At 52.5% G+C, this 12,936-nt stretch overlaps 1 protein-coding gene across 2 annotated transcripts in view; it reads left to right on the top strand.

Annotated features, from left to right (window-relative positions):
• The window catches only part of Dock1 (dedicator of cytokinesis 1), a 450,610-nt gene that overhangs the window by 365,988 nt on the left and 71,686 nt on the right, over nt 1-12,936 (top strand). For both annotated transcript variants that reach the window (XM_027930051.3, XM_027930050.3), the window contains exon 32: nt 6,471-6,529. In XM_027930051.3, coding sequence (XP_027785852.1) covers nt 6,471-6,529 — 59 coding nt within the window. The remainder of the gene's footprint in view (nt 1-6,470; nt 6,530-12,936) is intronic.

The following is a 12,936-nucleotide window of genomic DNA, read 5'->3' as shown; positions in this document are numbered from 1 at the left end:
TGTCGGCAGGAGGAGAGATGCCTAGAAGAACTGGCACCAGCTGGTGTCCTCCTCCCTGAGCCAGCAGGGCCTCTGGGCCGGGCCTCATGCAGCTCTTTCCTGACTGCAGCAACAGGAGATGCCAGAGTCCCCCTGTGCATTATCCCATGCATTTCCCAAGGGAAAGTCCGGAGCATTCTGGAAGGTGTCTTCCCCAAACTCTACAGGGTTGCTTCAAGGCCACAATGAGTCTGGGGGGTCTCTCGGGTCCTGGAATCCCCCTGCAGCAATGACAGGCCATGCAGACAAAGTGTTCTCCTACTGAGATAAGCCTGAGATAAGCCCTGGGCAACTTGTGAGGCCTTTCAGTGTCCTAAACCCTGTGAGGAGTCATCAGTGTTTGCTGTATTCTTCATTTCCCTTAATAGACCTTAAGCACTTTATAATCCATGTGCAAATTTTATTTCAAATAGCAAAATCTGCATAAGAACTATTTTAAGATATCCCACCTGAATTCTTAAATTTTCTAGGCACATACAACATCTAGAAATGTTTTGGTTGGTTTGAAATGATCCAGTAAAAGGGCTCATGCTGCTCCGTGTCAGGCAGGGTGAGCCGGTTGCCAGGGGCAGAAGATAAGGAGGAGTCCCCTTGGTGGAGACTTGCGCCTAGTTGGCGAGGGAGAGGCCTTGGCAGCGGGAGGGGGGGCCTGCAGGGTGGGCCTGGGGATCAGAAGGCCTCCCAGCAGGTGGACGTTTTGTCAGGGAAGGGGGGAACACGGAGAGGTCTGACAGTTTGACTCATCAACAGTCAGCTCAGAAGGGGACCTAGAGTCCCGAATGATGACCCATCCAAAGAAAGAGGTGCTCAGGGTGTGCAAGTGTAGGGAGCAGCAGAGCCTGGAGCAGAGCTTGGGGCAGGGCATGAGGGAGGGGCTGGGGATTGGGGACCCTGTGGGTCTGAGCCAGGGCTGGATGCCGACTTGGGGCTCAACGGAGCATGTTGCACATGCTTATCTTCGCCTAGTGGAGAACCCAGGCTCTGCAGAGAACCCATGTCAAGGGGCATCCTCGGGACTGTCTCCACGCCTGCCCTCTGCTGCCCCTCTGCTGCCCCTGGGCTCTCTCCAAAGGAATCTCCAGGAGCATCTTCCACCCCTTTCCTCCATTTTCTCAACAAGCCCAGCACCTTCTCATCTCTGCTTGGTCCACAGTCTTGTGCCTCAAATAGTAGGAAATTATAGTCCCAGAGGCTGCCCGCGCATCCCACCGTGTAGTGCTCCGCCCTCCTGATGCTGGGGCCAGAAGTTGCTTAGGATCTCCGTTCCCCACAGTGAATGGGGTGACACCCAGGAGTGGGCCTTGCCTCACTGAGGACTGACTACAAACCCGAACTGAGCACAGAACTGGTCAGTGATCCACAGAACAGGCAACCCCAGAATCAAAGTGCATAATAAGAAAACTTAGCTGGCTGAAGCCTCAGACGTCCTCGGGGTGCTAGTGACTCAAGGGCTGACCGAGGTGTCAACGGAACGCTAGCTCTGCCGTGGCTGTTTCCTTCCCTCCTCCAGCCCTGTATGTTTTTTAGGGCTCAAGAAGTATGAGTAAAACGCATTGGAGTGGACTTTTGATTAGTAGCCAGCTTGACAGTTTTAGTATGCCAGTCACCGTGTGTCCTCCTGTGGGACCATGTGGCAAAAGAGCTTCTTCAGGACTTTGTTTCAGAAGGAAAAACAGCTCCCAGTTTTGGCTCCCAGCACATCTGAGCATCAAAGGCCCCTGAAAATTTCTAGCATGAGAAGATGCAGCCAGTGGCAAAGGCCCGCTGTGCCCTTGAGGGTGTGCAGAGACCGCCCTCCACGAGACCCTCTCCCCACTTAGACTGTGGGCTGTCCCCACGTAAGTCCACCACCTCCTCAAAGGGCAGGTTTGCAACTGACCAAAACACCACGTCCGGTCCCACACCGTGGGCTCTGAGGGGCCCCTGGGCTCCATCCAGCTGTAGGCAGGACGTCATGTGGAAACTAGGAGGAAGTTGATGTGCCGTGACAAGCCCCGTCTTGCAGTGTGACCTAATCGGCAGCTATGATTCTATATCACAGATTATAACAGGAAATATCCATTTAATTTGTGTTTGTGCTGATTTGTTTTCCAAGAGACTCATGACTCAAAACAAATTCACTTTGAGAATTAGAAGGAGACCCAGGGAGACTTCCTAAGTGGGAACTCTCCGGCCCTGGTGGCTGGCGCCCTCACGTCAGCCCTGCATCTAACGAGGAAGGTTCCTGGTGCTCCCACCTGGGCTCCTGTCCCCTCTTGCCTTTCCAGGAACCTGCTGACTTTGTCATCAAGATGCAGATGCCTCACCTGCTCTCAGCCCCCTCCCTGCCTCTCTGTCCCTTGCTCCCCTGACATCACCCCAAGCTCCTGCTACAGCCCTGTGGTCCTCAGCACCCCTGGCCAGGTGGGAAGGCCTTCATTCAGGGAGGCAGGGTTCAGTCCTCTCCATTGCTCTCCCCAGATCCTTCAACACTGTCGTCCTTCCCCTTATCTTGGTCCCTTTTGTGTTGCTATGACAAAATGCCTTATGCCAGTTGCTTTATCAAAAAGAGGAGGTTTATTGGGTCTAGTGGCTTTGGAGATGGGAAATTTCAAGAGCATGGTGCCAGCACCTGCTCAGCTTCTGGTGAGGGCCCTGTGCTGTGTCACCATGGGGTGAGGAGTGGGGATGGAAGTGAGGTGTAGTAGGGGCGCACATGTGAGAGAGATGGAGGCCAGCTGCTTCCTGATGGCCCTCTATCTGGAGACTCGTCCAGCCTTGAGACCTGACTGTCCAGGATGCCCAACCCACTCCTAAGAGAGCGGTTGCCTCCCTGAGGACCTGAGCCAGTCTGGGGAGCTAAACCAGTCTCTCTGGGACATCGCTCCGGTCTCAGGGTGGCACCGCATGACCTGATCAGGTCTCCTCCTCCCTCAGTGGTCCCACTGCAGACCGAGCCCCAGCACACCAACCTCAGGGGCACCACAGCCCAACCACAGCTCTGTGGCTGTGCACACTCCCCACTCACTGCCCGGTCTCTCTGGGCCTTTCTCCTGGCCGTGCCTGTCCCCTTGAGGGGGAGTGCTGGATCTCAGGTCTGTCTCAGGTCTTCTCATCCTGTCTCTTTAAGGGCACATTCCCCCGGTGGGTCCCAACCACCTGCTGGCCAGCATATTAACTGGATGGGTCACTCACTGCATTAATGACCGAGGTCCATCTGCCTTGACAGTGAATGAAAGCTGCCTGTCTCGGAACCACAGAAACTTGCCGCCTCATGGTCACAGAGGCCGGAAGTCTGAGCTCCGGATGCCAGCTGGGTGGGCTCTTCCTGTGGCTCAGAGGGAGAATGTGTCCCAGGCCTCTCCGGCTTCTGGTGGCCGTCCCCAGTCCTTGGCATCCCTTTGCTTATGACTGCTAGCTCAGTCCCTGCCGTGTCTTCAGAATAGGCTCTTCCATGAGCCTTCCCACATGTCTGTCTGTACATCTTCCCCTCCTTGTGAGGACCCCAGTGGTTGGATTTAGGGACCACGCTACTCAGCTAGATTGCATCTGCACAGCCCTATTTCCAGGTGAGGTCACACTCACAGGTGCGATGTGCACAACGTGTGTTTATGTCTTGCGTGATCGTTGGCTAGTTCCCTGGGCTCGTGGGTCTTGTCTGAAATGCTCATTGAATGTTCACTAGTAGACTCAGTCTAAACAACCACTGGGACCCTGGTGAGGGTGCTGAGATGAGGTCCAGTCTGAGGCTTGAAACAGAAACCTAGACTGCCTCATGTGCTTGCTCACACCAGGGCTCCCCTCTTATCCTTCACTAAAGCCTGGGAATGAACTTTGCCAGTACTATGGAAGAGACTGAGGGTCAGAGTGATCAAGCAATTTGCAGTTGTGCTTAGATTTGGGCTCAGGTTGACCTCACCTCCAAGTCTGGGCTATCTCTGGGGGACATGGTTTTTCTGTTCCTTGGGATAAGAGGTAGGTCTGGATGTAGGATCCTAGCTGTCCTGGGGGTGGAACAGCTCCCTCCCAAGCATATGCCCCTGTGCCCCATTTGCAGGTGGACACAGGCAAGCTGGGTGTGCTGAGAAGCACTGACAGCCAGGCGCCTCCAGCTCCTGACCTTCTTTCTGTCTTCGTGGCCCTATACCTGTCGGTTCTGCACGCTGGACTGCAACTTGTTCCTTGGAAGAGCATTGGGCCAGGTCTGCCTGCTTGCCCCACGGTCCTAGGGAGGATGGAGACACAGCAAAGTGCTGCGAAAGCCAGAGCTCGGTGCTGTGCTGTGCAGCGTTTCTGCACCCCAAGATGTGCAGGAAGACAGTGGCCTGGGGCCTGGGCACTTGGACCCTTCTCTCCTCCTTCCCACTGTGGCTGTCTCTGCCCAGATCCCTGGATTGCAAATTTCAGGAGGAATTTAACCATGATCTGGATGGTCGCCACCAGCTCCAATAATGAGCCTCAGCCCAGACACAGGCCACTGAGACCTTTCCCTCCTCCAGGGGAGGAACCCGGGAGCACCGGAGGCCCACCGAGCTCTCATGAGAGCCGTGACTTCTGGGGGATGACCAAGGCATGTTGAGCTTCCTTCTTATTAAAACTTAAAATCAGTCTGGCTGCCAGGGAGACCCAGATAGAGAGCCACCTTGGGTCACTGCAAGGTGCCCCCATGGCTGCCTCTGGTCTCCTGTGCATGGATTTCTAAACCTTAGGATTTCCTTTGAGTCGCTGTAACTGTCCCCATCCTAGGACCCGAGAGGAGCTGAGGCAGGGGTGGAGCAGCGGGGAGCCCCGGCGCTCAGCCTGATGTCGGGCTGTGCTGGTCTTGCAGAGGCGCAATCCAAGAAGGATACAGAGTCCCCTGTGGCTGGGATGTGGAGTGTCCAGGGCTTGAGGGAGCAGCCAAGAGGTCCACCCCCTGCACAGGGCTTCCACCTCCTCTGGGTGGCTGGCCTCCTGGGTGTGTTGAGGGTCTGAACAGAGGCTGGGGACATTTGTGTCTGGGGCCACCTTGTGTTCCAAGCTTGTGGGATGTATGCTTGGCTGGAAGAGACTCGACCACCTGGACAGTGAGAATGACCACCCTCAGAGGAGGTTGCACTGGGCGTGGACACAGCTTTGCCTCCTACACCCCTTCCCCATAAACGCCAGGAGGATGACGAGACCAGGTCACCACAAAGCCAGCTGCATCCTCCCCAGCTTGGGCTGTGCGGCTGCTGGGGTGCCCCTCTCATGGTGCCAGGGCACAAAAGGGAATCAGGAGACCCCCAAAGGAAGCAGAGCTTAACAGTGTTCCGGTGGCACAGTGCCTGGCAATTTGGGGTGCCTCAGTTATATGTGGAAGGATGCTTCTCTGTCACCCATGAACTTGAGTCAGGGGCTCTGTTGTCTGTGACAGACCTTTGTTCACCATAGCCTTGGGTATGGCCATGTTGCTAGCTGAGGACCCCCACCCCCATTCACAGAGTACCTGCTTTGCATTCACCTGAGTGCTGGCCAGGCTTGCAGGTAACAGCTGACCCTGGGAGCAAGAGGCTGGGCTCCCAGTTCAGTCTCCATCTTGCGTCCTCCACCCCCAGAGACTCTCTGCCTAGAGTCGCTTCCCAGGGAGAGATGAGCACAGGGCTGGAACCCTCCTGCCATGAGTGACAGACAGGAGCTTGGGGCACCAGAGACTTTAATAAGGTGGTGGCAGGTGGGGCGCTTGATTTACCAGCCCCATCTTGGCCTCAAGAGCTGCGGAGCACTCATCTGCGATCGGCTTCCCTTTGTTCGTCAGCTGCCAGGAGGACAAACAGCGAGCTCCTCGAAGCAGCTGCTAAACCGCAATACTGTATGATAATTTTGCAAATTATTATTTTTAATATAATCAGCTTTTTCCTTAGGCAATAAAGGAAAAAGTTAAATTGCTCACAAACTAATAAAGCTTTATCTTCTGAAGCATCAAATTCTGTTTACTCATGAAACACACACCTCCTCTGTTCACCCACCGGGAGGAAAATTAGCATTTATTTTCCCTAATAAACAAAATCCGGTGGAACATTCGTTGACATGTTTTGGTGTTAAGTCATTCCTTACATTTAAAGTGATGTCGAAGAATAGGAGAAATCTGGATGTGCTTTCCCTTTCTTCCGGGTTTAATTTTAACATAGAAAGCTATGTGTGTGGTGGGGTGCACGATTTGGCATCTAAATGCTAACGGCATGCATACACAACAAACTTCCCCCGAGGCCCCGGAGCCTGGGGACTGAAGCAAGCAACCACCCTCCCCACACTTTACCCACAGAAAGTGAGATCCCGGATTCCACCACCTGCGATGCCTTTTGGTGGCAACGGAAGTTGGAGCTCCAACCCACCCTTCATTTGTCAATGAGGGAGACATTAGTTGCATTTGCTGGAGCCGGAGTTTCAGACGCTCCCAGTGACTGAGCATTTTTCCTTCCCCTTGTTCCCAGGTATGGAGACATGAGGAGGCAGATCGGCTTTGAAATCAGAGACATGTGGTACAACCTTGGTGAGTGGCCAGGCTCGGGGTGGGGGGCGCATCATGACTCCCAGCCAGGTCATGCCCCTAGCCCTGGTCAGCAGCGTTGGGACAGCTCAACCTGACTGCTTCTGTTCCTGGGCAGCAATTACTCTTCTCCGCATTCATAGTTTTCAGTAGTTGAGAGACAGTCCAAGGGAGAGGAGAGACAATCTGATTGGTGGGGAAATAGAGCATCCAGGAGAGTACCCCCTGGTGTCTGGTGAACACTCTGCTGCAGGCGCCATTGCCCTGGAAACTGCTCAGGTCTCAAATCCTGCAGCCCATCCCGCTGTGACCTTTGCCACCACTGACTGTGTTCAGATTTGCAGAATTTAACATCTAACGAGTTCATGGACCACTCAAACCTGGATGCGGTGTTTAGGTACACTGCCACCAAGTGGTGGGAGCATAATGTGCTCCTGCAGCCGAGGCAATAATAAGTCATATGTGCACTTATCATAGGAAATTGATACAGCTTTGTTTGTAAGTGAAGACAGCGTTCCCACCTGCTTTTATCATCCACAACCACAAGGAACTCTTTATTGAATTGTAGCCAATACAAGGTCTAGTTCTTTTAGAGAGGCTCCTGAAAGAAATGTGACTGGTGACAAATTGGGATCTTCCCCCTGCCTTTATTGAGCCCTCCAAGAACCTGGCCTATGTTGAGATTGCTCTCTTTCTGGCCTGCTCTCTGCTCTTCAACTGGCCTGAGGCAGAGGTGTCCCGGGCCAGGAGGGACTGGTGGCCTTGGAGGTCCTGAGCAAGGCTTCCGTTGTATTCCTGCCTCAGAATCATCAGGGCTGTGCTTCTTCCTCTCGGGTGGCCTGGGAGATGGCTTTCCTGAGAGGGGCCTTGCTCTCCCCTCTGTCCCAGAGACTCTTTTCCCTGTCCACTTCATCTCGCTTCCCCTGTGCAGGATGCCACCTGTTCCTGTGGGGCTGGGGAACAGAGCCACAGCCGGCCGCTGGCTCTTGAGTGAGTGCTGGCTCTGGGCAGCGCCTAGAAAGTGGGGTTAGGAAGATGCAGAGAGAACAAGTGCTGAACTCTGAGCACGGACTCCAGCGCCCTCCTGGACAGCCGGGAGCACAGCAGCAGGCTCTGCAGGCCATGCCTGTGTGGCCAGCAAGCTCTCGGTGACCTCTGAGACTCCCTTGGAAGGGCTCTTGACACCTCGCCTCCGCAGTCAGCAGACACAGAAAGAGTGGCCTCATCTTGTCTCCAGGGAAAGTTAAGAGAACTTCCAAAAGTTGTCCTTCCGATTAAATAACGAATGGAGTTTTTTCAAATGGATTTTCACCCCAAAATAGAAATGCCAAACCCCTTGAAAAACAAGACCAGGACACTCTGTGGGCCATGCCAACAGTGTGGGAGTCCCACTTGACCCCAGTTACACTTCCAGAAGCAAGATTCTGCCGTGAGAGCCCCAGGCAGGGATTCAGAGCATCAAAGTGGCCCTGTCCCCTGTGCCCTCTCAGGGACAGAGCCTGCACAGGCCCACATGCCCCAGGTGTCAGCACTGGAGGCCACCGAGGACCCCATAAGGACACTCTGTGCTGGGATTTTGCAGGTGACAACTGCAGGACCTGAGTACAGGCTCTGAGCTACCAGAGGCCACTCGTCTCTGTGGCAAGAATCCTGCAGTGGCCATCCGGTCCTGGTCTTCCTGGTGCTCCTGGGGGCAGAGTGGGAACCCATGGGGTCAAGAGACCCAGTACGCCCCACCTGGGTACTCCACCCCGCCCTGCCCCCCTGCCTTGCCCAGGCGGCCTGAGTCAGGGGGCTTGGTCCCCCCCTACCCTGACTCATGGCTTGTGAGGGAAGGAGCTAGGGCTGAAGGGTTCAGGAGCCTTCCAGTGCAAGGCTCAGATGTTCTAGGGCATAAATGCATGATGATCTCAGCCATCAAATGTTAAGGCTTTGGAGCAGAGCAGAGGACCGTTTGTGATTCACTCCAATTGATCTCTCTGTGTTCCTTCTTAAAATCATGCCGCGACAGATGCATTTGTCATTTGCCCTGGCAGCCAGAGACAGGACTTGTGCCAGACAGGGACAGGGGGCAGCCCCATGAGACAGGCAGGCAGACCAAAGGGACTTTTGGAGAGGTGGCTTTCAGGGAGATGCTGGCTCTTGCTGGGGGACAGGGAGTCCAGGGCTTTGCTAGGCCCAGCATTAGCGAAGGAGGTGACATGGGCTCTGCGTGCCAGGTTGGACTCTCAGTGCAGACACTTGGCTCTCCTAGACAGTCCTATCTCTGAGGCCATCTTCTACCTGAGCCCTTTCTGAAAGAGTGGGACTACACCCCCCCACCCCCGTGGGGACAGGCCCACACGTGCTTTCAAATGAAGGCACTTCCTGCTCGAATGGCTTGATCCTGTTTTTCATCTAAGATGAGAGAGGTGCCCACCCTGGCAGGGGCAGAGACCTGTGTGCACACTGAAGCACTTCCTTCTCACTGCAAAAGTGGCTGCAGTGACCACATGGCTCTCCCTGGCCCCGCAAACCTCCCAAGGTTCCTCCCATCCCTGAAGGGCCCTCCACCACAGGGTCACTGCCTGCAGAAGAGGGACACTCCAGAACCCAGCTCAAGCAACAGCTGGCCAGTGGTCATCCTGATGGGTGCTTTTGTGCTTTCTCCACTTCAGTTTTTGTGTCTTATTTTTTGTTATTTGTTTCTTTCTCTTTATTTTTCTGTGGGGCCCTGTGCTTGCTAGGCAAGTGGTCTACCCCAGGGCCACACCCCGAGAGCATGTGTTGGATTTTCTTTTTTTTTTAAAGTATTTTTAATGTTACTCTGGAATCCCTGAGATTGACCACCATCGAAACTGGATCCATTTCTTTCCTTTTTTTTTTTTTTTTTTGCCATTTTCTGTGATAGCAATGAAGAAAGCAAAGAGGGAAAAGAGGGGTGTGAGTTTCTCTCATGCTTCTCCCATGGGCTACATTGGTCCTTAGAGAAACCCACTCAGGTCTGGCTCACATTTCTAAAGCCGTTTCAGAGCAGCTTGTTCTCTGGACATTATCTGTCATTATGTTCCAAATAAGCAGAGCCCGGCGAGAGGAGACTTTTGATTTGTAGCATAAAGGATGCAGTTAAGAGAGAAAATCCCCTCGTTTGAACCTGTCACTTGCTGATTTGAATATAGTGATCAATGTATAAGAGGTGTGTTTTGCAGATCTTCAGCTGAGAACATCAGCTGTGGCCTGAGATGTAGCCAAGAGGTCAATAGGAAACCATGTCCTTGGCCAAGTAATAACCATTACTACCAGGTCGGGTTCCTTGCTAAGAAAAGAATGAAATGTTTAAAAGTTAGAGAAATAATAATAAAGGTATCTGCTGCCTAGGGATCATCTCAGGCAGCGCCTGAGAATACCTCCAAGGGCCACCTCAGGCAGTGGCCCCTGCCTACTATGGGTCCCAGATGGTGAAACCTGACCACAGGAGTCATTGTGCAGAGTGCCATTCTCAAAACTCATGACGGCACATCTCAGGATATGCACAACTTACTTTCTACACAGCTTTTTATTTTTTTCCAATGGGCTCAGGTTTGGGAATATTTTGGCAGACTGCTGGAGTTGGCTGTGCCAAGAAAATAAAAATAGAAGTCAGATCAGATACATTTATCATCTTATAATTAGTCACCTGTCACTCGGTCAGGCCTTGTGCAGAAGGCTCCAGGACACCACTTCTTCCCTGGATCTTCCAGTGTTCCCTGTGGTCCCTTGAGATGAAGGGTCTGAGTGCACCTCCAAGCCCAGCCTCAGAGCAGGAACCTGGGCTTTTCTGCTCAATCTGACACAATCATAAACAGGGCACCTCCCCCAGGGGCGGGCATGGTGCTTTCCCTCCAGGGCCTTTCATATTTTGAGTGTGAAAGGGGACATCAAAGGCAGACTCTCTTTCCAAAGAATAAAGCAGGGATGTGGTGTACCTGGCTCTTCAGTTATGTATCAAAGCTCACTCCCAGGCAGCCTGCTGAGCACCTCTCCTGCCTTCCTACCTCAGCACCAGAGCCAGCAGACACCTGCCTCCTGTCGGCCAGAACCAATGTGTCCACAGCAAGGTCTTTAATGGCTGATTTGGTTTGGGATGTTTTTCTTGCAGGACTTCCTATAGGAGTGTTTTCGGGGCCTGAGTAAATTTTGTGCTCTCCTCGGAGCCCACCCCAACACTGCTCGGTGTGGCCTGGTAGTCTTGGTCGGCTGGTGGGATTTTTGCCCTGCCTGCTCCTGTGTAGGGAGATTTTCCTGGGTTAAGACTGTTTCATGCCTGGATTTCTGAGCACTGGTGACTGTAGAGCTGTCATCCGGACACTGTGGAGGCTGCTGCTTGGGGAGGGCCTGCCTTCCAGAGCAAGTCAGCTCCCTGGGAAGCAGTTCCATGAATAGAGACTCCAGGGAGTCTTAGGGACTGGCCAGATGGCCAGAGGTGCAGTGAGTGGCTTGCTCTTCCTCTGTCTCCAAAGGAGAAGAAAGATGCATCCTCTTTTTCTTGAGGTCTACACTGCAGGAATCTCCTCATGGTTAAAACCCGAGTTCATCATTAAGTTTGAGCTAGACTTGCTCCCAGGGAAAGCCAGGGTGCAGACGTTAAAAAGGAAGGAAGGAAAGAGGTGAGCCATAGGGAAGAGTTGGTTGAGGGGCTGGAGGAGCGTGAGCATCACCTACCATTAGCTGGTGCTCAGTCCCCAGAACCCCGGCCCCTCCAGCCCAGTGTGCTTCCCACCCTAGTGGAAGGGTGGTGCCCAGGTCTTTGTAACATGGTTTTCCCATCTCCACATCTACACCCACTTGTTCCTGCCTTCACCTTCCTCCTAGCTTGGAACGCTAAAAGCGATTGGTGACACGCAGAACTTTATGATGCTGAAATCGTGGTTGATGAGCAACTCGCTGTCACTATCATCTGTTTTCTGAAACATTGGCTCTGACATTTTTTCGGCATAATACAAGGAAAGCGTCACCTGAGAGATGGAATCTAATGGCATTTTCAAGAGAATGCTTTCCAGCAGTTACAGGCCTTCCAGAAACATTAAGCAGCTGGGCGAGGATGAGACTCATGCTGTAACAGCCTCAGTCTAAATATTAATGATTTAGTAAAAGCTGAAAGTCAGATATGAATAAATGCAGGCTCCTTATAGAAAGTTACATTGTGTGTGTGTGTGTGTGTGTGTGTGTGTGTGTGTGTGTCCCTAGAAAAATTTTGTTTAGGCTAGTAGGAGGATTATGTATTTTCTTAAGTATAGTTATTTATAGTAGCCAAATTTGTTTGATGATTCTCTTTGTGGAAATCTGTATGAGTTGAATTGTAAAGAATACTAAATTCTTTAGGGTATCCATCTTGTTTCCTGATTGTGTAAAAGAATTAGTAAGATTGATTAACTCTGGATAAAGTATTGGTGTTCATAGCAAAATGTCACAAATAATTCATTCAAGCATCTAACTTCTTGCACATTTTTCTTTTATGTGCTGGAAATGAAATGATGTTAGTTATCTGGGAGTGATTTGAAGATAAGTGAAGATTTCGGAGATGAAAGACGATTATTAGGTGGGGTTCTAAAGGACCCCTTCTTGATGGACCCCTCTGTATTTTGTCCTGGCAGTGGCCCCTGTGTGGAGCAGAATGTTTCCCATAAGTTTTGTTGCAGAGGCCCAGTGGCCAGGTCGTGAAGGAACCTTGGGGTTGCCACCTCTCTGTCCTTCTGCCTTCCTCATTCACTTAAAGCTCTGTAAGGTCACTTAGGTTACCAGACCTCAGGAACTTAGAGGCAGAACAGCCAAAGGGCACTGGGGCCACTGCAGGGTAGGGCACAGTGGCAGCAGACCCACAAGCTAGCAGGAAAGAGGGGCTGACCACTCAGTCTAGCTGCTGGGGTCTCTAGGCTCAGCCGCCGGATTTTCCAGTGCTGCTTCTGAGCTGCCATCAGAGCCAATGACAGAGACCCACAAAAGTGCAGTGCCAAGATTTCCAGCAAAAACCATTGAAATGAAAGTTTTGGTGCTTGTAAGAAGCCATTCTACTTGCTGAGGGATTTATCTTAGAACTGTAATATTCCAACGATGCTGGGTAAGACGAGAGGTTGCTGACTTCAGGAGGGGCATGGACAGGGTGCACTGATTCTGCTGCAGAGAGGTGGGCAGGGTCTGAATGTTGCTCAGAGATCCTGGGCCCAGCAGACAGGGAAGGGATCAGTAAAATGAGGCCAAAGCTGAAGGGCCAGAGTCTCAGAGCCAGTCTAAATCCTGCTCTTCCAGGTCCCTGAGCGGGTCCCATGCAGCTCCCTGAGCAGCCATGGAGACAGCCCTGGGTCCTCGTCTGTAAAATGGGTTGGAAAGGTGCCTGTCTCATGAGGCTCTCGTGAGGAGTCCATGAGAAGGTGCTTCCTCGGAGGCTTGTCTGC

The sequence above is a fragment of the Marmota flaviventris genome, chromosome 4 (assembly GCF_047511675.1).
Source record: "Marmota flaviventris isolate mMarFla1 chromosome 4, mMarFla1.hap1, whole genome shotgun sequence".
NCBI classification, from domain to species: Eukaryota; Metazoa; Chordata; class Mammalia; order Rodentia; family Sciuridae; genus Marmota; species Marmota flaviventris.
Note: the sequence above shows the minus strand (reverse complement) of the source record. Positions and strands in the feature narration are given on the sequence as shown.